This window comes from Ixodes scapularis, unplaced genomic scaffold, assembly GCF_016920785.2.
Source record: "Ixodes scapularis isolate PalLabHiFi unplaced genomic scaffold, ASM1692078v2 PGA_scaffold2__306_contigs__length_199485367, whole genome shotgun sequence".
In the NCBI taxonomy this organism is placed as follows: Eukaryota; Metazoa; Arthropoda; class Arachnida; order Ixodida; family Ixodidae; genus Ixodes; species Ixodes scapularis.
This window is the reverse complement of record NW_024609857.1, coordinates 52017528-52043475: the sequence shown is the minus strand read 5'-3', so window position 1 is coordinate 52043475 and position 25948 is coordinate 52017528. Positions and strand designations below refer to the sequence as shown.

Sequence of the window (25948 nt, the reverse complement as noted above, 5' to 3'; positions counted from 1 at the left end):
CCTTCACGGTTTGGTTTTACATTGTGACATCTGCGCATGACCGTTTTTCTCATCGTTGCATAGGAAAACAACACACACACTTTAATAAGCGTAGATTTTTTAATCTATGCCTATTAAATTTAACTATGATAAATGTACCAAATAAAAACTTCTTTTTTTTAAATTCTATTGCACTCAGTTTATTGGCTTATTTATACAACCTCTTTCATTCTTTTCTGAGACTCAAATAGCACTCGGTAAACATCGCGTAGGTAGGAAAAGCTATGCACCACAAAAACAGATTCTTTGTCATCCACGAACTCTGCATTTAACTTTTAACCCGCGGTTCTCAGACACTCAAAAGGGTTCACGACTTTCGGATATGTTTTATTTTATGGGCTAGGTTTTCAGATTAAGTGAAGTCACAAAAAGAGTAACCGCAAGTTAGTGAAGTTAGCACCACAAACCCTAACTAACTCTAACTCTAACTCTAACTACCTCTAACTCACCACTTACTCCACTAAACATTTGTTTAGCGCGAGTGGTTTAGCATCACTAGCGCTAAAGCAAGAACGTTTCCCGTAACAACATAGTTGCAGGGAAATTTGCCCTGCAATTTTCTCTTCCACTCGAGTGTGTGTGCGTTGGACACAAGTTAGCAAACGCCTCATAAGAAGTAAGAGAAAATGGAAGTGAAGAAGAAATTCACTTCTCGGGATAAGCCCAGCAAACATCTGTGCATTTGTCCTATCGGTGCTCTATGGTTCAATACGACCTATTTTGTTTGGTTTTGCCTTTGTAGAATATTTTAACGAGAATACCGGTGACCAAAGCCCTTTCCGCTTCGCAAAAAAAAAAAAAGAAGAGTGGGACGTGTCCCGACTGCAAGTGAGAGGCGATTTAAGTGGAGGGTAGCTTTCTTCGCACAGCGGGAGAAGCGCGGGACGACCTTGAGATCGGCAAGAAGACTCCTGTGGCTATTGAGATTCGTAAGTATGATCCATTTATCAACGACTCACCGTGCAACTGGACCAGGATACGCAATGGGAGACGTCGGCCGCGTTCCATTCATGTTGTCCTATTTTTTGTTAACGCCGGTTTGTTTTGATTTATTTGATCACTTGAGTAAACGGCAGCGGTCTAATGTAGAAATTACTCGGTAGAGACAAATCGGTTTGCTGCGTCTTCGCAACGTTCTCTGTTGTACTAACGCAGTCCCAACTGCGTCTGCGCGATTCGGTCGAGAAGATACTGTTGTAAGATAGCGTTATCGTAATACCGCTACCGTTGCCGCCATGCTGGAACTGGAATGATAACTTACACTTTTTAACAATATGAAAGAACCATCCGCCGAGGCAGTGTTAGGCGACTGTGCTGAAATAGCTTGAGGCAGGTCCAGGATGTGTAGGTTGAGGTGAATAAATGAAAATTTCTGTTATTATCCATCTAAAAATAAAGTACCTCTGACTGAAGTGTGCTGAGTACCGCCGCCTAAACTGCCTCGGAAAATGAATAATTTATATTGCCGAGATAGTACCTCAAAGAAAACGTTTAAGCCAACTGTCATCCTAAGCATCGAACTCGCTGGGAAAATAAAAACGATGGTGACAACTTGTGGGGTCATGATGTCGTTTGCATTTCGTGGCTGGTTACGGCACTACGGTAGCTCTAACGGTATTACGGTAGCTTCCCACTAAACCTTCCTAATCACTCGAATGCTGTGCTGAACGCAGGGGCACACGTGCCCTTCGTGCTTTAACGCAGCGACGGTACTCACTCGTCCATTCGCGTCATGGGATATTTCTGTCGAAAGAGGCGGCTCGTGGGTGTTAGCATACTACGACGTAGAACATCACAGGTGAAGTTAACTACAAGTATACAATTTTCAGTGCGGCTGTCTGAGGTATAGACGCGACTATTGCGTAGCCGTTCAGTTGTGTCGCAGTCCAATGAAATTCTATTTTTTTTCTGTTTTCCGTTAGGCAAGTCGCCAAAGCAGCTGACAAGCGACAGCAATGGACACCACAGCCCCGGAGAAGGGGAGGGGGGGGGGGGGGTTTGTAGCGTACTTTATATGGCCGCTGTGAGGGCTCTAATGCCGGCGCTTTGTTATCAGATATTGGATGAGTTTTTATACCAGGTCTCAAGCATCCTAAAGCCCTCCTCGTGCTTGAGCGTGTAATGAGCGTACAGCCTCTCAATAAGCTGAACGGCGAGCTGGAAGTAGCGCAATGCGTGATTCGGTTAACAATAATCGTGACGTGTTTTGCGTGCGTGTCATATAAAATTACAGTGCTTTTCTTCTTCTTGTTTTGGGAATTGGCATAATTAAGTTCGTGGCAATAGAATAGGGCCGTCCCTCACGTTGCTTCTTAATATCTAGGAAATAGATCCTAAATATTGCCTGGAAGAGATTTACGCTTTTTGACGTCTTGCAGAAGCGTTTTGTGATGTCACAGGTTTCCTTCAAGCCCTTTTTCAGGCTAGGTCTTCCGCCTCTACGCGTTTATTGCCTTCCTCACAATTCAAAATTGCACTCCCACTCGTCCGTGGTGGTCGCCGGCAATGCGCCGCCATTTGGAACTCAGGCGCATCCTTCTATGCACGACATTGGTGGAGATTGTACAGCAGTCAATAGAACCCATATCACTGTTTTTTCGAGACTGGCAGCGCTGTGAAGGGAACTCATAACAGTTGATTTTTAAGCCTAACCTTTCACTACATGTGCTGTCAAGCACAATACTTGTGGGGAAAGTGTTGCTCCACTTTTACCGCACTGTTCAGCAGCGTATAATGTATACATCAGCACCAGGGCTGATTAAAAGGTAATAAGGCTGCTTCTATTTTTTTATTGTTTTTTTTTGCAAGGAGGCCGATGTTTGTGAAGATAATGTACCCATATGTCTGAACCCACAGTTGGACCATCATAGTATTGGGCGTTCTGTCGCAACGAACGAAGGCACCTCAGACGTGTTATCATGGCGGACGACGATGATGTGCTGGCGATAGCGGAGATGCTTGATTGAATTTCGAGTTAATCCATCAAGGGTAGCAACTGCTCTGTAACGCTCTTCGTAACGCCCAAAAATTATCGCCGTGTGAACTTCGGGCTTTTTAAACACTGAAAAATAAAAATAATTCTACGGAAGGAAGTTCTCTAACTATGCGATGAAGCGAACAAAGGCGCGGATACGACGTTGAAAGTAATATCGCAAAGAATTTACTTTTTACTATTTTTCGCTTTATTTAGATTCTTGTTTGAATAGTTGTACAAATATATTAAAGTGAATAACGCTACTTTGAAAATGAAAAAAAAAGTCAAAGCCTGTAGAGTAACGCAATCCCGAATTTAAAGAAAAAAAATCGGACTTATTACTTTTCAGTCGGCCGTCGTACGTAAAATGCAGATCCTTCGAATAATAAGGCAGGATACTACTTTTACGAGAATATGTTTTTTATTATTATCATCCAACAAACAACTTGTGATGGCAGTGGCTATAATACAGTTGACAGTCGAATCCTGAGTCCTGTTCTTGTCCAGGATTGGCTGATGGCTCGGCTCATACCACTCTCGAGGGTGACAAAACGATGTGACCTGAGCCCTTACGTGGTTATTTTTTCGTTTTCTGCAAATAAACAAAAATGAAACAGACAGTTACTTAACAACAGCCTGCAAGAACTCTACAAACGTCGTACAACGCAGTCTCATAAAGTACCTGAACAATTATTTTTTTTTCTTTTTTTAAATATTGTAACTACGCCATGTACTCACGCTCCAGTGTATACGCTTGTAGTGAACTTATATGCTCCTTACATGTGGACTTGTATATATTGTCTTTATTAAAAATATTGCAGAAAAAACAATATGGTGCGAAGCAGAGTAGTTGGGCTTGGTGTCGCCTTCACGATGCAACCAAGATCCAATAAACGTAATTAGAAATATTAGTTAGAAATCTAACACCTCAAGCGTACGTCTCACAGCTATACCATGTAGAACGATATTACTTTGGTTATTCCGAACTAGACCTGACCCAACCATGCTACATCAGAAAGACAGCTATTATACAAAGCGACACCGATATTGAACAAGATATATGTGGAGAGCCTGGTAACAATAGAGTGTTGAAATAAAAGCCATTTTAGCAATTATAGTTTTTTTTTTTTTTTTTTTCGGCCGTGTCTTTTTGTATTTAAGTGGTTTTGTTAGGTATCTTTTGAACAGTTCAGTACTAAACATCATGGAGTTTTGAGAACGTTCGAGACCAATTCAGCTGAGAGTTCCGCAGTCAAGAGTATGTACGCGTGTTTTTACCACCGGCTCTAAGAACCATGAGGAAATGTTTTCAAGATCATACAGCGAGCGAAAATCACACAGCATCATTAAGTGCCGCCATACAATGCAGAAATTTTCGATACAAGTGCCTCACGCCACTTCCTGAACAAGCATGGCACCTTGTGATTCTATCATTCTGCTTCTGCTTTTCGGCTTTACGTCGCTCATGCAGCAAAAAGCAAAACAAAAAGAAAAACTCGACAGCAGCTGAAGTGCATGCTACGTTAATTTAACGGATTTTTTCTTCTTTCCTTATGAGACCGTAATAGTGTGCATAGTCGCACCCCCTAAAAAGGCTAAACGTATTTGCAAAAATGTCAATCGAAAATCGCACGAAATGTTGGCACAGGCGAAAATCGTTTTATGCTACCTTCTTTATGCCACCTGATTTACGATATGCAAATAAATGTAGTTTAGTTCAAAGCATATCCACGATTTCGGTATAATAATATCAAGCCTTTGGTTTATTTTTTTTAAAAATGTATGAAGCTAATATTTTTTTTTATTTCTCAAAATTTTCGCAATTTCCTTTTGCTCTTACGGTTATCTGTTGCAGCATAAATGGTCTAAGGAGAAAAAACGTAAATTTCCAAAGCACCTTCCTTGCAAAAGTGATCGTGCAAACAAAGCGTTTGTTAACGACAGACCCGTTTTGTGCCTTTTATAGCCTTCAAACAACTTGTGAGATGGAAATCAATTTTAAAAAAATGAAAGACCTTTACAACTTCCTGTAACGCCGATTTAGAGCGCAGCTCTTGAGGAGGAGGAGGGAAGGGTACTGAGGGGATAGAATGTCCCTCCTCCTGATCCGTACCCTCTTCTCCTCCCCTCCTGCTTCTTCGACGAGCGAAACGCGCGTCGTCACGCGACGTTTCGGCACGGTGCCAAAACGTCACCGCGGTGCATTATGGGACGTTTCCGATAATGTACCGCGCGGTTACGCCGACGGCGACGGCGACGGCGACGGCGATGCCGCTCAAGCTGGAAACGGGCGCCTAAGAGCTACGCTTTAATATAGCCGTTTACATTGTCTACACCACGCTATATAGATAGCACGCATGATAGCATGATAGGTAACGAATATGTGTCTACAGCTGAGGTATAATGACATAGAACAGGACGCTGCGAATCTACACGAAGTAGTCAGATAACGCAACGTGCCCTAAGTCTATTTCCGTAGCCTACCACAATAGGTGGCTGCAACTAAAAATTGTGGATGCCCAGAGTGAACTCTCGTTGAAGCAGAGCATTCAATAACGGTGTGTCAGTATATGTTATGAACACCGACGAAGCTAACTACAGTGCCATAGCCATAAGGGCTCTAGGGAATATATGGATATATCAAACACGGAAGTGTCAAACTGCTTACATTTCTTCTTGCGACTAAGAGTGTTGTAGTCAATGGGGCCAAGTCCATAGGCGTAGTTGAGACCGTAGCGGGCAAGTCCATGTCCATCTCCAGGTCCGACAGGGGCGACACCGTAACCAAGAGTGTTCACTCCATAGCCGTAGGCTCCAGTAGGTGCGAAACCAAAGGCTGGACCACCCTGCACAACTCCGGGTGCTCCCTGAACAGTGAACTCGCCTGGGTAAGCGTGATACGCGTTTAAGTTGCTGACTTTAGACACCGTTGAAGTGCCGACTGGAGCCCCTTGATAGGTTGTGACCGATGGAGCACCGTGGACTGTGGTAGCTATAGACGGAGCAGCATGGTAAGCAGTTACGGCCGGACCATCAGCGTGCACCGTGGTGACCGATGGAGAGCCGTGGTATGCTGTGACCGCCGGGGAAGTTTGGTAGGTGGTCACAGCTGGGGATACCTGGTAGCTGGCCACCGTGGCACCGCCACCGTGAACAGTGGTGACAGCTGGAGCAGACTGGTACGCAGTCACCGTTGGGGCACCGCCGGAGACAGTAGTGACGGTCGGAGCTGAGTGGTAAGTGTCTACATTGGTCACTTTAGTGACGGCTTGGGCTGGTTGGTAAGATGCGGCGCCGGGAGCACCGTGGAATGAGGTGACAGCTGGGCCGGTTGTGTGAACGGTGGTCACTGGATCCGCCTGGTAAGTAGTCACCGCTGGAGAAGCCTGGTAAGTTGCCACGGCTGGTGCAGCATGGTACGTGTCTACATTGGTAACCTTAGTGACGGCGGGAGCAGACTGGTAAGTGGTAACGGCCGGAGCTGACTGGAAAGTGGCCACGGCTGGACCAGCCTGATAGGTGGTCACAGCTGGAGTAGCATGGTATGTGTCGACGTTGGTGACCTTGGTGACGGCAGGAGCAGACTGGTAAGCGGCAACAGATGGAGTAGAGTGGAACGTGGTCACGCCTGGACCAGTCTGATAGACGTTGGAGACAGTCGGGCCGGTTTGATAAACGCGGGCAACAGGTGGGTGAGACTGGACAGTGTCGACCTTAGTAACCTTGGTGACTGCTGGAGAAGTGTGGTAGGTGGTGACGGCTGGAGAAGTCTCGTGAACGGTAGTGACGGCTGGGGCGGTCTCGTGAACGGTAGTTACAGCTGGGGCTGCCTGGTAAGTGGTGATAGCTGGACTATTTTGATAAGCAGCGATCTTGCCAAAAGCTGGAGCTGTCTGGTAAGTGGTAACTGCGGGACCGGCCTGATAGCTGGCGGTGGCGTATTTCGTGACCGCTGGTGCAAACTGGTAAGTAGTGACGGCGGGGCCGGTTTGATAGGCGGCACTGGCGTATTTGTTGAATGCTGGAGCTGCTTGGTAAGCGGGAAAAGCGGAACCAGCGTGGTATGTGGCGGTGTCAACCTTAGTGACTGCCGCGGGACCCGCCTGGAAGGTTCCTACAGCAGGAGCGGCCTGGTAAACCCTGGAGAATGCCGGGCCAGCCTGGTAAACTCTAGAGAAAGCTGGGGCGGGTTGGTATACACTAGAGACGACGGGCTGGGAGTGGTAACTATCGACCTTGGTGACTTTGGTGACGGCAGGCGCGGACTGGTAAGTGGCGACAGCTGGGGTAGCAGCGTGTACTGTAGTGACCGATGGGGCAGATTGGTAGCTGGACACTTTAGTAACAGACGCTTGACCCACAACTGGAGCGGCCTGATAGACGCCAGTCACGGCAGAAGCGGGTTGGAAGGCAGCAAAGTTGGTGAAAGCTGGAGCAGGCTGGAAGTTCTGGTAAAATCTACCAACGGCTGGCTGATAAAGACGGGCGAATGCTGGGCCAGCGGCGAATGCTGGGCCAGCGGCAAATGTTGGTCCTCCCTGATACACGCGGGCAAACGCCGGGGAAGCCTGGAAAGTGGCGATGGCTGGGGAAGCTTGAACAGTGGTCACTGCCGGGGCTGCCTGGTATGCTGCAAAGGCTGGGCCGGTCTGGTAAGTGGACACCTTTGCGACCGCCGGGGCCGTCTGGTAGGTAGTCACAGCGGGAGAAGACTGGTACACCTTAGTCACAGCCGGAGATGTGTGGTAAGTCGTAGATGAGACCTTAGACACTGCCGCGGGAGAGTAGGTTGCAACAGCAGGAGTGGTGTGCACAGTGGTCACAGGAGCCGTATGCACGGCAGACACGGCTGGGGCAACGTTGTAGGAGGCCACCGCTGGGGTGGTGTGGACGGTTGTCACAGCTGAATTTTCACCGTGAACTGTAGCAACGCCCTGGGACGTAGTGTGAACCGTAGCCACATTCGGAGCAGCAGAGTGAACGGTGGTCACACCAGGGGTACCGATGCCGAAACTGACAGTGTTAAGACCGGCGGCATAGTTCAGGCTGTTCAGACCATTAAGTCCCACGTGGTCGTGGTAGGCGCCGCCAAGGACGGAGCAAATAAGAGACAAAGCCCAGGCAGCACGGAACTGTAAGGGAAATTAATATTCTAAGTGGATAATTTGAAAACAACTGAGAAAACACGGCAGGAGAAATTACTTCTTTGTGAAACATTCACCAGGTGTACAAGTAAGCCATGCAATTTATTGAGAACAGTATGTATAAGCTTGATATTCCGTTTATAAAAGACGCTACTATATTTTGCTCACTTAATTTATTTACATATTTGAAGAATAAAAATATGTATTGCGAAGTCATTCAATTTTGACAGAACAGATAAGCTAAGAACTAAACTACAGGGAGCAGATCACAACGAAAACTGTAAAGTTTGGGTCCATTTGGTAACTATAAAACAGGTGCGAAATAACGGAGAAAATACTAGGTTCGAAAAGCTGCGACAGCACCTGGGAAAAAAGAACTTTCATCTCGGTTTGGCCTTGAAAGCTCTCCAAAAATTGGCCGTAGTTAATTCGTGAGCAAGATCCATTCAGATAATATCTCAAGCCATGGCGTAGGCACGCATGACTGCAATACATTTGAAAAAGAAACGTAAAGTCGCACACAATTTTATCAAGGACGTGTGAGTGTGCACTATGCTTTAAATTGCGCAGGCACGGTAATGAGGAGTTTTAGCATATCGCTTTTTTAATGCTATTGGAAGCGGGCCAGGAGCACTATCGGACCTGCAGGAACGATCTGCTGAAACTTCATATTATATATAAACAAAAAAAAAACGTCGGCGCTTATTTTTTTTTTTTGACACGTTTAACAACAATGTGCGTAAAAAGAAATATCGACCGAGTAGGCAATTAGAATTTCCACGCTTGTGTGAGACCATCACAATTTCATTATTGTCACGCATTCTGTTTTTCTCTAGACCACTTTCTGAACGCGAGAAGTTTTTATTTAACTAAGACACTCTGTAACGCTTGCAGTTTGAAACGGCATTTGCGAGTTGATACATTGCACGTTGTTTGAATTTTAGAGGACTTAAACTTGGGGGCTAGAACTAACACTGGCTATCACAGTAAATTTGAAGACAACAGGTCTAGTCCAGGCGATTTCATTTCATCCCCCCAAGGAACCATATAAAAGCTAAGTATGACCTATAAAAATATAGAAACACTCTCAAATGGACCCAAGTCGTCATAATTAACAACACCTTTTTTTCATTCTAGGATATTTTTTAGTCTTTCTTATGACGCAGAAGTGAATCAAACACTGGTTCTTTGCTTACATGTATGTTGTTGTTCTTTATGACGTCCACTATCATCTATAAGGCCGATAACCAGAGATAATCGGCAACATATTGTGACGTCTCGTGTATTGAGATTGTTGTTTAGGAGGTCTTGTGCTGGGAACATTAGCTGGCAACTGTCTGGGAGCATTACTTTTTTTGGGGGACTAAAGTAGTAAGTAGGGTACTTTTATTCGAGTAACGCCAAGCCTGTCCCTCTGTTACCATCGCCGCCACGGTGCAATCAATATCTACTAGCGTAATCGAGCAAAACGTTTACGGTCACTGACAGCTTGAGTCACGCAGGACACGGCTCCCTACTCCCACTACTTTTGCTTCATGATTAGTTTGGTGACGTTTTTGTTGACTTATGCCGCAATTTCATCGGCTCTGGATTGATAAAAACATGCTCGAGGTTCGTGACGTCCTGGGTTTGTTAAGCGGTCATTGATCATAGAACAATTATTAAATGTTGGAAATGCCCGGTCTAACTTGACTGTACATTATAATCCGTCGCAGCATAACTCGGCAAGGAGAGGACTCTTCGGCTCTCTCGAGCCAATCAGAGCGACGAAGTGAATCTTCGCGGAACTAGCCTAAGTGCATACGCTTCTACGACGAAGTGAAACACGACGGAGTGCACGTTCGTATACGAGGTGCGCACACTGACGATACGTTGTCATGCAATTTGTTTCGACGCTCCGATTCGCTCGCTGGAGCACAGGCTTTGGCCGTATACTAAATAATAATAAAACAAAAAATCGACGCCAGTTCGTCAATGACTGGATGAGAAGAGCGTGAGAAAAGACAAGTTTGGTGTTCCATAAAAATCACCTTTTTTTTTGGAAAAATTTAAGAAAAGGGGGGGATTACAGAATGGAAACGTAAAGGTTGGTTCTACTGGCATATGAGCCATCTCAGCTCGACATTCGTTTACTTTTCCTTAAAAACAACAAGATAAGAAGCACGTCATTCAAAGTACAACTGCGCCGAGACCAACAAAAATCCATAAAGTACTATGCTTCTATTTTGCCTAAAACAAAAATTGAGATGCTCTCAATACTCCAGCATCACCCACCCGAAGAAGTTTTCGAGAATTCGAACCGGGAACCCTAGCGCGCCGCTAATGTTTGCCCAGCATCCACGAGGCGCCCAGATACTTACCCCGATCATGGTTGTACGTTCCATCCAACCCCACAACCGACTTCCTGCCGGACCGGGCAGTACCGTTCGTTTTTATATGGCAGCGCGAACGGAGAGAGCGTCGCTGAGTCCGGTGGGCGGTATGGGAGCCTTGGCGCGGCCACTGCGGAGCATCCGCGCTTACTCCTCACGGAAGGGGCCGCAACCAGAAGCCAGCGGTCAGGCAAGGCATATCGTCACCCGTTCCACCCTAACCTTGCGCCTGAAGGCCAACGGCGCGGCATCCACGTCTGCCGCAGCTAAGTACGTGGTCGCAATTTCGAAAGCGCGTCGAAACTCTTTTGCTCTCATCTATTGTGAATTGGATGCATGTTCCGCTGTCGACGCATTTTTTTATTATTTTTTTTATTGTGGGTTTAATCATGCCCATCACGACAGCAAGATGGCATTACACAACATCTGTGGTGGGCTTTTAGTGTTGAGTTTCTGAGATAACCTGGGTCGATAATGCCTATGAACGAGAGGGGTGTGCTGAAAGTGAAAACTGATAACGTTGTTATTGTTTTTTGTTGTTGTTGTTGTTTATTGTTGTTTGTGTTGTTTAAATTAAGTTTCAGTTCTTGAGGGACCACGTTTCTAGTAGCATATTGACGCGTACTGTTCATTTATCTGAAAAGCAGTTAGATAATTATTTAAAAAAGTAATCTTCGCCTAATGTGGGACAAAATTACTTATTATGGCATCACCATTCCGGGAAGTAATGTTGAGTTATTGGCGTTCAATTATTTGCGGAGATCAGGCTTCATTCATTTCCATCCCAGAAAATATGAATGGAATGTACGCACGTAAATAGTGGAACGGCAAGGGCATCTGACATTGAGACATGTGTATTACTTGTGTATTTTCTTTATTTAGGAGTCATCGGAACATTTTTTTAAGTTTTGTAAGTGCAAATGTACGACTATCCGCGAGAACATAACTTATATGCAGTATCTGGAGGAAAGCGCGATACCGTAAAAAAAAAAAGAGTGTACGCAGGCGAGATTGGTTAAACAAGAATATTACATGAGATTCTAAACTCTACAGTCTGCGTCAAGAATTACGTTCATAAACATATAAATGAATCAAAAACACCCCAACGTCGTCTTTATTAACGGGTCGGAAAGGTATCAGAAAACAAAACAAAATCTGTCAATAGTGGAAACCTCAATTGCTTCGTATATTTCAAGAACCAGTATATCGTCAAAAATATGTTAAAATGGCAACGACCATGGGATGTGTGTTGAACTGGAACATCAGTTAGAATGCATCAGCTCCCCCAACCCAAGAAAAACGTCAGACTAAAAAAGAGTGTTTTTCTTTGGCCATAATTTTAGAGCGGCAAAACCCTAGTCGTTGAAATATTTACGTTTATTTGGAAGGACCACTTGAGCTCCTCGTACCGCCTGCCTACGGAAATCATGTCTTTATTCAAAATGTTTCAGTGGCGTTAGAAATTGTTTAATATTTACTCATGAAACATCTTATTTTTAATTAAAATACCCCAGAAAAAAATACTGTCCGAAAGTAATAAATATTTGTATGTTTTAGGGCACTTAAAATTAGAAAAGTGGTTGCTAGATAACATTCCCGTGCGTCGCCAAGTTGCCGAGTAAATTAACCTGGCGATAAGTAACCACGCAGAAAGCTTGTGCTTTGAACACATGAACCCTTTGGCTCAAGAAAGACAGTTATCTTTCTAATAACCAGAACGATTCAGCGAGATAACTTAAAAATGAAAAGAATAAAGGCACTGAAATCCTCTGGCATATGCAGCTACAACTGAAAGTACTTTAAAAAAAAAGCGTCCATAAATTTTGGTTCAAAATGAATCGAGCAATATCTCGTTCTAAGACAGGGGCTTCCAAACTTCGGCCCGCGGAGGTCTTCCGACCCGCCCGTGGCTGGCCGCGGTTCTTCCAATAAAGCCGGCCCACAGCCCGCTTCCAACAAACCCGCTGTTACCGGCGAAAAAAAAATATTAAAGAAGACAGTTAAGACTGCTTACAAGGCATTCCTACACGTAGCGCATTCCTACAAGCAGCGCGCCACGTCTTCCTATCGTACACGGCGCTCCTGCGGAGACATCACAGACCTCTAGTGCGCAGGCGCGGCGAACCCCGCCGTCCCAACGCCTTCCGTGACGATGCATATGCGTTGCTGCGCTTTTCTTTGTGTTTTGTTTTTCTGAAGCGCGTCCGCTTTGATCATCAGGGCCCCGTCGACTTCCGTGACGAAGCATCTGAGTTGCCGTGCTTTTGGCCAATGGGAATTTAACTGCAGTTTCGCTGCTCCAGGTGGTTAGAGAAAACGCCGGTTTCGCTCCATAGGACAGTTATAATGCTTTCGCATTTGAACGTCAACGGAACGCGCACCCAACCGCTTAAACGAAGATACCAGAAGAACAAAAAAAACGAGAGAAAACTGTCTATCGTAAGGCGTATCGTCTCGCCATGTTATTAATGCGACATTGTCCTCACCAGCATCACGCTTCCTAGTTTCCTGTTTCATGTCTCCGTAACTCCTATGTGTAGATTATTTTGCGTTCCCACGCGTATTGTGCTTAATGTTCTGTGTCGTGTCAATTGAATATTGTCAGCGCCAGTTCAATCATTTCCATTAGTCTTTTGCCCTGTGGAAACATGCCAAAGTTCCTGTGCGCTTTGAATTACGCATGGAGAGTTTTCTGGGTTCCATTTATGTGTAATGTCCTAATTAAAACTAAATACTGGATTTTAAAATAAAGAAGATGTATTCATCCATCTTATATTATTATTGCAAAATGTTTACTCCCACTATCGATTTTGTATAAAAATGCTTATATATGATTATTTATTTAGTTATTTATGTTCCGGCCCTTGAGACAGCAACAGATCTCTTATCTGGCCCCCCAAAGAAGATCAGAAACCCCTCTTCCAAGGTAAGAAAAAATAAATAAGTTACTGTACTGAAAACTTGCAGAAGCCCGCATTTGTTGTTCGTATACTTAAAAGACGGGGTTGACAATTTGACTGGACGACCAAAACGTCATAGCACTTTTCTTTCATTTTCCTTTTTCCCTTCCGCCACATTTCTTTTTTTCTTTTTTTTAAGCTCACGCGAATAATGAAGCACGGACGTGACTCCCACAAAATATTGTATCAGAGAAAACTTCCGTATTTTCCGGACTGTAGCCTTCGGACTATACACATTTAAAAAAGAGAAAATTTAGAGGGTGCGGACTAGGCAGAAGTGCGGACTATGTAAGAATATGCATTTAAGGTCGTTCATTATGACGAGATGTGACGAATTTTGTGAATGACAGGCTATGTTAATAATTAATTTATGTATAATGCACGCTTCTTTGTGAGTTAATAAAGCAGGAATTTGTCAAGATGTGCTCTGCCTGAACTTTTTTTTTTCCGCGCAGTCTAGGTTAGGTGTTAAGTGCGGGCTATTTACTGTGTGCGGACTATGCGCACAGCGCATAGTCCGCGCACACAGCGCAGAATATCTAATAATAATACTTTTTTTTAATAAATTTGTTTTTGCATATTATACATTGGGTGTCGACCGGAGTTCAGAAAATACTGTACCGTTTTTAAGCCTTCTGGTTGTGGAGCTATTTCCATTTCTTTTATGGTCTATTTCAATTTCTCTTACGTGTGGTGTTATTCTGCTGTATTCGAAGGTGTGGCATGGCCTCGTCAGGCATCTATTGGCTTTAGCCATGACCCACATACGACAATGTTGTTCAATTAAAACTTGTTGTTGGCCTAGTTGGTTCATGATGCAGTCTAGAGGTCTGCGCTTGTTCGTGTCTACTCGCTTTGATTGTCCCTTGTGTCGCGCAAAAACCTCTAGACTGCACAATGTTGTCGTCTTGAACGTATGTGTATGAAACTCACCGTCATCGCAACCACGCGTTTTGTTTTGTTTTTTGTTTGTTTTTTTGTTGTTGTTGTTTTTTGTTGTTGTTGTTGTTGTTTTTTTTTTTGGGGGGGGGGGCAAGGATTAGTTGATAGTGTGGTCGACTGTTGAGCACCCTAATAAAATGTGGCTGCACTTACGTTTGAGAGCAGGCGTTTATTTACTGTCGCACTTAGTTTCTTGTTGCGTCTTACTCCTTGCGTTTAATGCGAGCTCGGCTTCTGCAATTCCGAAGAGCACGAAATTTGTGGAGGCGAGATTTATTCCCATTTTTTATTTCTTTTGACCTGTTTCGGTCTCACGCGAACATGTCTAGTTTCCTATTTGACCTCCTTCCTTTAGCCTCATAAAAAAAAATGTCGGCACTATATTTGCTTTTTGCGTGCGTGACCTTAATTCTCGCCTCAACTCGACTTTGGGAATGTGACAAACCGTTCGCCTTCATACGCGCTCCTTTTTTCCAATCGAGAGCCTGACAGTGCAATTCGCTGCCGCGTCTCCCATTACTGTGGAATTCGGAACTTGGACGAAGAAGTGCTCCAGTGAACCCGGGCTTTCCCAACAGCGTTCCAGAAACGCATGTCTGTAGACCAACACGCGGCTCTGATGTCACGCTCCTGCGGTGGCGCTGTTGTCGCCACGGCGCATTCGCAGAAGCTTGACCTCGTGCGAATCTGGTTTCTGCGCTTGCGCATTGCCCACACCTGGTATGGGCAATTGCGGGCTTGTTTGTAGACAGCGTGTCGGTCTATAAAAGGCAATATAAATTAATGTTTCCGTTTTGCTTCCCGGAAGCGTTGCACATAAACGTATCATTCTCAGGGAATTACATTTTTTTTTATATTTATAAAAATGTTACTCTAGTTTCGTCGCCCACACTCATAACAATCACTGTTGTTGTTTTTTCGCGCAACAAGTAAAGTTAAATGTTTGTTCAGATAAGGTGGGTATATGTGTACATCTAGGATAAATCCCACTAGGGCTCCGACATGCTTGTTCAACGTTATCCACTTTCGGTAGTCCTCAGGTGCAACCAGGTTTATTCCCTTTGCCAAGGCACGCTGACCGAGGAGGTGCTGGAGGTTTGGGCAGCTCCCGAGATCATGTCAAAGATCCACCTTGGAGGCCCCGGTGGAGCAGGGGGGTGGGGGCAAGCTGGGTTGGTATCACCGGGTCCCCGGTCCCGTGAGGCCAGGACTGTGGGGATGACTCCGGAATATGCCAGGATATGCAGGAACGAGTGCGGGCGTTGTGACCCTGAGACGGCCTTTGCCCTCGACCAGAGCCGTATATGTAGAGAGTTTGGTCAATGGAAGGCGCGGGCAGAGCCAGGGCGTGCGGCAGACTCGGAAAGAGGGCTTGGCATGCTCTCTTGTCCAATCAGAAGCCGAAAAGAATCCCCTAGCGGTGGTAGCGAGAAACAGTTCTGAGCCGATCGATCATCAAAGGTCTGTGTTCGTATATGGTTTTAATAAGTGCGTAAGAGTGAAGTGTAGTAACTCTTTGTGGTTGAAAATAGGGTGCACGTGTTGTTTTCATCATTATCATGCAGAAAGATGTAAGAAACGAATGCCCCACTCAACACTGTTCTGCGCGGAGAGAGTGTGACCGCTCTGACGGCAGATTCCCGGCCCTCGGCGTTTGGCGTACGGATTATGTCGATCGTTCCGCTAGTCACATTCTTCCACCATCATTTTGGATGAGCGTGATTCAAACATCACGTGTACCATATTTTCAGCCACCGAGAGTTACTCCAATGCAGTTATCAGGTTTGTTTCTTGCGACCACCACCAGGGTATTATTTCCAGCTTCTGGTTGGTCACATTCGAATTTCTGAAGACGCCCTGGAACACGCCCAGCCTGCTTTCGGCCAATGACGCCTCCTCATTTGTCTCCTATCCTTCCCAACGAATGGCCAAACCCTCTACATATACGGCTCTGCCCTCGACGAGTGAGGCTCCCGGCTTATCAGGAATGGAGACAGGATCATGGGGGGAGGGGGGCGGGCGTTCAGCGACGTCTCGAACAAGTTGGCTTTATCCTGGTGAGTGCCGTGTTGATGGCCTGAAGTATAATGTAGGATGCACGATATAAAGCTTGAATGTCATGGCAAATGCGTAGCGGTGATCGCGTTGACTTGAGATGTCGAACCGCAGAGGCAGAGTCAGTGTGGACATGGACCCGAGTAACATTCGGCGCCCCTGTTAATGCTTGGATTGCATCCCGGGGGTATATAGCACCGCGATGAGCGAATCGTCCAGCTGGGTGGCGTGAAACGGCTGAGGTATGCAATGCACTGGGGTAACGATGCCTTGCCGACAAGTTGCCTCGTCAGTGTAGACCTCCAAAGCGGGCTCGTACTGGATCTCGGCTGCGGTCTTCTTCGCCCGCGGTGGCGTACGGCCGGACGGTAGCGTGCAAACGGTTACAGGCTTGTTGGTTGTAATGGTGGACATGGTGGTGGGGGAATTCCCACCTAGGGAGAAGAGCGAGGAGCTTCCTCCTGTAGAGGGTTGGTCGTATGCTTCACTACATGTGACTTGAATGGGAATGGCGAGGGAGCTCGCCAGTAAAAGCGCGAATGGCGTCTGTATTGCTGATCTCGAGAAACTTCCAGTTAGATGAAGTCAGACTCTGGAACTGCGCTTAATATATTACGCGAGGCTGAATGACATTTAACGAGGCGTCGGTCCACCTCACTCCTCGCGCCGCCACAGTGTTTGGAGATACGTCGGGTGAGGTGTGACGCTTGGGGCCACTGCCCGACTGATTCGGACTGGAGGATGAGGAGTCTCAAAATCTTGATTCGAGGAACCATCGGAAGCTGTGTTACTCTCAACTTGAGGGCCTTGGAAGTCAATTGCGATTTCTTCCGGGCCGTGTTGTTACGTACATGAAGATAATGGTATTTTTTTAAAAATACCGTTTATCCAAAAGTCGTAGGCAGAATGGCGTTCGAAGGTGTTTAACCCGTTCTGTGAGGCGTTTTGTTGCATCTCCAGGGATGCGTTGATCGGCCACATTGTGACACCATGCACGATGATTAAAAACCGGAGTGGAGTTCCTGTATATCAGCGAAAGCCCAGGCAAAGGGCAGGCAAGCTATGTTAAATAGGAGTGGTGCCAGCACTGGTCCCTGCGGCACGCCGCAGTTCGATTGGAATTTAGACGACTCACCATGCGATAGGCGGACGGCGAAAGTCTTGTAGGTGATAAAAGCATGGACAGACCTTATAACCCGAGATGGTAGGCCGAGGGTCACCATCGCCTCCAATAGTGGGACGTGCGCGATATTATCGTAGGCGTTTGATATGTCCGTGGCTACGATGGTGCAGACCACGTGGCTATAAAGCGAAAGATGCAGGGTTTCTCCTGCAAGGCGGTAGAGGCCATCTTCTTTTCCGAGGTATTGCCGGAAGCCAATTTGGTTTTTGGTAATAGCGACAGTGAGCATCAAGCCACCAAAAATTACGTGTGGCCAACATTCGCTCATATGTTTTGCAAATGTTCGGTGTCAGTGATACGGGTCGCAACGCGGCGAGTCCTGTCGATGCCTTTCCCGATTTGGGGACCAAGCCATTGTGTGTCCGAGACCTTACCTTTAAAAGTTTCATTTTCTAAGGTGAATCATGCAGTACGCATGTGCAAACCTGGTTTCAAAATCTGCTGGAGTTGCGCGAACGGTTAATTTATTTATTTGTTCATTTATTCTGTTTATGTGTTTACCCTCAAGATACAAGGTACAAGCTTGCACATATTAACATGCTTATTCCCTTACTCCTGGGCGCCGACATATATTTATTTATTTAATTATTTATTTATCTCCTACAGTCCCCCTGAGGGCATTACAGTAAAAGCCCCCCCCCCCCCTTTTTTTTACTGTAATACCCTCAGGGGTGGGGGAGGGGGGGAGGTGCCACAAAAATAAGTACATATATATTCGGACACATCCTAGGTCATCAAGACACCTAAGTTACACAGTGTAATATATTCAAGCTGACGCATGTATATAACATAGATACGTAAAAGAAACAAACTTGGTTCGTATGGGAAAGAACACAAATGCGTTGATGCAATATTTGTAATAAACTATTCAGACAGAATGCTGGAGTTGTGGAAGAACCGAATCTGGATTTTCCAAGGTCGCAATCTTTCTCGGCAAGCTATTCCATTCCTTTATTCTTCGCGGAAAAAAAAAAAAGAATTGCGAAATAAATCAGACATTGAGATGTTTTCCCGAACTTCCTTGTCGTGATCTGCTCAGAGCGATACATAAAATGGCTCAAACACGTAATGCGATTTTTCTATTTTGGACATACCATAGACAATACTGTGAAAAAAGTTAAGACGGAAATACTTATATTTAACAGCAAGGAATTTCCACTGCAGATTATTTTACTGTGGAGACACTACTTTGAAAGTTTTAGTTATTTTTTTATAAATCTAGCGGCACGGTTTTGAATTCTTTCAATTATAACATTAATATACTGTTGGAATGGGTCCCATACAACGCAAGCATACATGTGAATGGTCTTCACAGAACAAAGGTATTTAGTTTAAGGATGGCGAAGCGCACAAGTTTCTCCGTAGAAACCCAGTGTTCTACTAGCTTTTCTTTTTACGTAGTTTACGTGTGAAAGCCATCTCAAATCATCAAAAAAGAGTACTCCCAGATATTTAGCTTATTTTTTTAACATTCAAAGTATCTTCGTGTATGGTGCATCTTGACTGGCAAATGTTACGTTTCCTTGTGAATGTTAAGTTTCCTTGTGACATGTGCTCTGTCAATTGTATTACTTTGAGAAACACGAGGTACAAGAAAAATTCTAAGTCCCACCAAAGGCACAAGTTACAGGTTGTAAATTTGCATGGAGTACAGTTTCTTCACGAGTAAGTTTCTTTCATGCATATGTCCTCCATCTCCATCACTGTAAATAACTCTAGCGATCACGCTTCGGTGCCACAGTTTATAGCCTAACAAAAACGGTTAAAATAACTGACGCGGCTTGCTCTTAGCTCGCTACAAACAGGAATACGCAGAAAATTCAGCCAAAGTTAGAACTTGTGCCTCACACGTACGCACTGGAACGAACACTGGAGTGCATTTATCCGTGACGTAAACTAGCGTGCATACATCTATGGCCCTCAAATGCCTGTGTCACTGCATGAACTAGGTCCTGCTCTTAGCGAGGAAGGGGGTCAAATTTAGCTCACGAAACTGAATTAATTATACAATGAAGTTTTTATGAGCACCAACATGATTTTCAACTTTCGAAGGAAAAAAAAACATGCCGAGATTTATCTAATGCTAACTTCTTTCTAGTTTTGTTTTTGTAGCTACCCTTTGGAACTTCTTGTCATATATGCTAGGATCGTGCGCACGACTCACAGAGGTCATTTTTTATTGGCTTCGGGTTGGAAACAGGACGTACACTCGCATTAAGTAGAGAAGCCATACTGGGAAGTCTTAAAAGCACTAAATCAACACCCTGGTGTCGTAACCTAAAGGGGTTTTGTCGTGAATAGCAACTATACTCTGTTCACCCCCAAGTTTCTAGTGCGGTGGAAACTGCATGTTCGTTAAACCAGTTATAGGCCTATATATTTCGCCATGTGGCGAAAGAAACCACCTTCCATACCCACGCGCCAAGAGCTGGGTCAAGTGACGAAAGGGAGGTAGTTTATTGGTCCTGCTAGCACGTAGGTCCTACTCCACTGTCAGTTTAAAGGTGAACGGAGTATATGTGGGTATATTTTCAGCATCTGGGTAACTTAAAATTTGCTCAGTTTTCTTCATCACATTACGCACAGTTGATTGAAACTGGTTTTCAAGCGTATTTTATGTTTTACCATTGCCACTCTCAGTGCAAATACTCGTGACTACAACGAAGGGCCATCAGCATAAATATTAGATCTTTAATTTCTCTCTAATGAAAGAAGTCGTCAAGATTTTACTTTTACTTTATTAACGACAGCATAAATTGTTTTGCTGAAATGTACAGACGTCACAGGTTATCTGTCCCGTCGTTGTAGGATGTTATACTTCGTTTCAACTTAAACGGGCACTGAAGTCGATTTTGAGTTCGTTCTTTTGTAATGACAACTCAATCTAGACGCTCTAAGCATCTCAGCAAACCAGAATTACAATCATGCGTAGCTTATTTCCTGGTTAAAAACGTGTTCAAAAATCGCTACGCGCCCTTTTTGGGAAGAATTTTCTTCCGAGTGAAGTGGTCGACGAAGGGCGCTTGTCGGCGAGTTGCAAGCAAAGGCTTCGCCCGTGAAGAAAAAGAAAAGTCTTATCTGAATGTGTACCTCTCAGACCCTCTTCGAAAAGAGTTATAATAAAATCATTCGGAATCTGCGCGTATTGTAGAGCTTCGATTGGTCCACACAATGTAATCCGTGAGAAAAAAGGAGTCCACATGTTTTTTTAGAGCGCAGCTCTTAGGCGCCCGTTTCCGGCTTGAGCGGCGTCGCCGTCGGCGTAACCGCGCGGTGCGTTGTGGGTAAAGTTCCCCGATAAATTTAACGGAAAAATTTCCCTGCTAAATCTAGCGGAAAAATTTCCCTGCTAAATCTAGCGGAAAAAGTTCCACGCTGAAAAAATCCCCCGCGAAATCTAGCGGAAAAATTTCTCTGGGGGCTCACGTGACCCCCAAGGTCACGTGCCCCCCCCCCGAGGTCACGTGGGGGTCACGTGACCTCGAGGGGGGGGCGGGTGTCACGTGACCCCCACAAGGACCCCCCCCCCCCCCCCCCCCGAGAACACGTGACCCTCACTGCCCTTCCCTCTGTGCTCTAATTTGGCGTTACAGGGAGTTGTAAACGGTTTTCAGTTTTTTTTATTGCCCTAAAATGAATAGACAGTTTTGTTGTATAGGACTTCGTCTTTGTGAAAACTAGCACCCATTTTAAACAATATAAAATCAAAAACGACCTATTTCAGAAATGACTTCAGTGCTCCTTTAAGTCCAGATGCACTAAACGCGCGTCGGCTGCATAATCTCTCCGCCGACGCTACGAGATAATGGGACCAACCAAGCACCGCCAAAAGCACAGGTCACTAGGCCTTTTCTGTCCATGATTGGTTCAGCGATGATAGAAAATGTACAGAAACCTGACGAACACCATGCTGGTGCGCTTTTCACGGTATCTAATTGGTCCCGTCAGCTCGTAGCGTTGTCTGCGTCGGGACTTCAACCGCTACGTCAACCATTGTCCTCCATACTCTGTCCAACGTCTAGCCTATTTAGGGTCTCTTGTCTACCCTATACATAATGTGATGCGTGCCCCCCCCCCCCCTCCCCCCATAAAAAAAAAAGAAGTTTATTTTACTGCAGAAAAAAAAAAAAGAACTACTCTCGCAGATCCTTTATTTTCTGCGGAAATGTAGCGCCAGCGGCCTGAACCAGATGCAAAAGTTTCAGTGCTAACCGTTATCTTATTCAAAAGTTATAAGGAATCTTCTGAAAATTTCGATGAAAGAAAGGGACCCATTTTTGCCTGTTTTCGGTGACTGGCGCCATAGAGCTCAGTGTATTTGCTTGTTAGTGCTGAAAGTTTGGAATCTGATTCCAACCGCTAGTGATACGTTTTGGGCAGAGAATTAGCATTCGGTGATACGTAGTTTGTGTTTGCATTGAAAAAAAATCTTGCAATTTTTTAGGGGGACAGTTTGTGTATAATTCGGTTATTTGTTGCGTTTTTGCGTATTTGATGGCGTATATCGTATATTAACTATTTAACCTATGTTAAAAATATGCACGCTAACAAAGGCTTTCATTCAAATATAAAATCAATGAAATAACACCTAGAAAGAGCTTTATAAAAAAAAGAAGTCACCCCTACATGGTAATTTATCACGGTGGGTAAACTGTCCTATCCTCTGAAGTCACAACTCTACAAATACAAAAAAAAAAATGAGTAAAAAAAAAACGGAGAAAAAACGAAGATAGAAATGAAGAATCTGAACGTAAAGAATGAGACCTTGGGTCAGTTGGTCAGGGGCTGTTGCAAACTATCCAAAGAAAAATTAATGAAAGATGGCAAAATTAATGGTGGTAATTTTTTGCAATCAATTATGGGAAAACAAAAATACAAGTAAAGTATCCAATTCAATGATATACTGAGTTTCACACAAATCACAGCAGCGCATGATCGATGCTCTATCCATGTAAAATATTATGATTAACGACGAGGATTCACGATAATGTATTATCGGTTTCGTACTTCCATTGCTCATAAAGCCCTTCGCTTTTCCGCCTAAAAGCGAATCTCGAAATAATTCGTTTCAAACTCCAAAACGTGAACCGTCATCATTCAAGTTATACGAAACAAAAAAGAAAGAAAAAAATTATACTAATCAGAGATTTTGTATTATTAGTTTAAATATATCATGACGCAACATTGGGTTTGATTGCGACGACGTGCACGACCAAAAGCGTCACTGTTGTTGGCCTTCCAAATTGAACAAGAAACCAACATGTCGTTTTCAATAGGCTATATTTTGGTTGGAACACACTTGCAAAGCACCAACCAGAAATTGCACGGAATTAGAAAGGCAAGAGTTGCAAAACATTAAAAAAGAGACGCGCGGGTTATTGTTGCACAGAAATAGTGAATATGAAACAATAAATACACTTTTTTACAGCTATATTTGTGAAAGGTTTTCGCAAGTTTCCAATTTCATGGGATATTTTACTTTTTGACGTGTGTCTGAGGTCTACCGTGCTCGTTACACGCCGCTGAATTTGGCCTTCACATCCTCAAGGTTCACAACCCTTCAGGGAAATCCCGGTAGTGACGTCACGGGTAGGAACTCTAAGGGGGAGCCACCGAAACGTCTCGCATTCGAGAGGTACACAGGACAACAGTACAAAGGAGGGCATGAAGCCAGAAACCTGAATATTGCAATAAAATTTATTTCGAAAATGACATATCCATTAACATACGAAAAGAATGTTAATTCGAAAATAAAAGTGAAATTTGGTGTCCTCCCTCACTCTTTTTAAACATGGGTTGACTTTATTGTGACGCTCCCAACTTAAATATGGCGCCGGGTGCTTCATTTTTGACTAAGATTTGCGGATTCAACACGAGAATGCGCCATGGGTCGGCTTGCCGACGGCAATAATAAATTTGACGGCAAATATTCAGGTTCTCATTCGTGGCCAATAGACTGCTTCCAAAAAAGAGAGGGAGACATGTCTAAATGGGAAATACAGAGATGTTAACCTAGGCTAATTGTCCTGGTTGTCTGCTCTGTTTGGGGGAGGGAGTGTGGAAAATTAAGACACACAAAAAAATATAGGGTTAAAAGCGGAAACAGCCCTTAGCACGTCAAAAAGTACACGCATATAGACTCGTGCACCGAAATCGCGTTCATCTTCTAAAAGCAGAGATCTAGACTACTTCCGAAAATCCCTGCGTGCAACACTGCGCGCTTTGCGTTATGGGACCTCTGGCCATGGAGACTAGTGCATCTCAACACTGCTTGAAAATAAAGTCAGCGTTCGTTTGCATCGCACCCATTCATCTTCGTGAGAGCCCCCGTTGAAACACAGAACTCCAGCCGCCGTAAGGGCCTGCCTAAACTTAGCGAGGAGTAGGAGCAAGGTCTGCCGGGTTCCACATTTTTCTGGCGGCCAAGCTAGCACTCCAGTGTGCAGCATGACCCTCTCGGCTCACATTTCATTTAAGAAGCATGGGACATCGATACGATGAAACAGGATGACGGCCCAGTACACTTCTGCTTCCTTTGTTTACCTGCGCACAAACTCTGGTACGCCGGGAGCCCCCAAAGAAGTGTCCCAGCATTATATCCGTATTGGTAGGCCACACCATTAATTTAAGGAAAGTCACCCATTCGAAAATGCATGCACTGTATTTAGTATTGACGGGATGTTGCGAACTGAGTGGGCAGGTTGGCGGCAGCGAGGCCGAGATGTCTAATAAGTTGTTCCTTCTTTTTGTTCAGATCACGCTGCTGCCTCATGGAAAATCCACTGATACGACAGCAACCAATCTTTGCTTCGAGGGTACCATCGGTTGCACGCGTGGAAGTTGCGCGGTGACAAGTCAGTACACCTCACCCTACCGTGACTCGACGACGGCCAGTGTCATCTTCGACTACCAGGTGTCGTGGGACACCGAGCTACTACGTGGGACATCAGCGTTGCTGTCCGAGTGTATAAAGGCGTGCCATCTCGACAACTACTTCAGTGGGCAGGTTGGCGGCAGCGAGGCCGAGATGTCTAATAAGTTGTTCCTTCTTTTTGTTCAGATAACGCTGCTGCCTCATGGAAAATCCACTGATACGACAGCAACCAATCTTTGCTTCGAGGGTACCATCGGTTGCACGCGTGGAAGTTGCGCGGTGACAAGTCAGTACACCTCACCCTACCGTGACTCGACGACGGCCAGTGTCATCTTCGACTACCAGGTGTCGTGGGACACCGAGCGACTACGTGGGACATCAGCGTTGCTGTCCGAGTGTATAAAGGCGTGCCATCTCGACAACTACTTCAGTGGGCAGGTTGGCGGCAGCGAGGCCGAGATGTCTAATAAGTTGTTCCTTCTTTTTGTTCAGATAACGCTGCTGCCTCATGGAAAATCCACTGATACGACAGCAACCAATCTTTGCTTCGAGGGTACCATCGGTTGCACGCGTGGAAGTTGCGCGGTGACAAGTCAGTACACCTCACCCTACCGTGACTCGACGACGGCCAGTGTCATCTTCGACTACCAGGTGTCGTGGGACACCGAGCGACTACGTGGGACATCAGCGTTGCTGTCCAAGTGTATAAAGGCGTGCCATCTCGACAACTACTTCAGTGGGCAGGTTGGCGGCAGCGAGGCCGAGATGTCTAACAAGTTGTTCCTTCTTTTTGTTCAGGTACGTTTTAAAATTGACAATTGCTATTCTTTCCGTTCGGACGATCGTTTTTTATTGCTGCTGACCTGCCCACGCCACTTGCAGTCTTGTGTTGCGACTTCCGCTTCTTTTTTTCGGTCACTTCTTTGTTGTGGCGACGTTGAACCAAATCCTGGTCCTATGAGTGCAGACCAGTTGGCCCAGTTCACGCAGATGCTTCACCTGTTGAACGAACTGAATTCTCGATCGCAAAGGTTTGAGACGGGTCAAACAGAGTTAAAAAGTTCCATTGATGAAGTAAAACGGGGCCAAAAAACAATCGACGACAAAATTACAAATATCGGGGAAAGACTTACATCTGTTGAGAATAAAGCGGGAACAATGGAGAGTGAACTGGATGCACTGCGACGGGAAAACAGAGATCAGAGGAATGTTAATGCCGCCTTGCACTCACGTCTGAATGAAATGGAGGATCAATCCAGACGAAACAATCTACTTTTCTACAGAATTCCTGACAGTGTGTCTGAAACGTGGTCACAGGCGGAAGACTTGTCTTGTACCACTCCCCTCTGTAATGCCCCAGGGCCTTGAGGGTACTTAAATAAATAAATAAAAGGTTAAAAACGCG

The 25948-nt window shown here is 45.1% G+C and overlaps 1 protein-coding gene across 1 annotated transcript; it reads right to left on the bottom strand.

Annotated features, from left to right (window-relative positions):
• Window positions 1-3415: 3415 nt before the first annotated feature.
• LOC115310298 (paternally-expressed gene 3 protein-like) lies at window positions 3416-9389 on the bottom strand. The gene is made up of 6 exons (XM_042291391.1): window positions 9354-9389; window positions 8032-8145; window positions 7559-7878; window positions 6793-7015; window positions 5682-6525; window positions 3416-3605 (listed from the first exon to the last, which is right to left on the bottom strand). Coding segments are annotated over exons 1-6 (1539 nt in total). The 3' UTR covers window positions 3416-3603.
• Between the last annotated feature and the right edge of the window lie 16559 nt (window positions 9390-25948).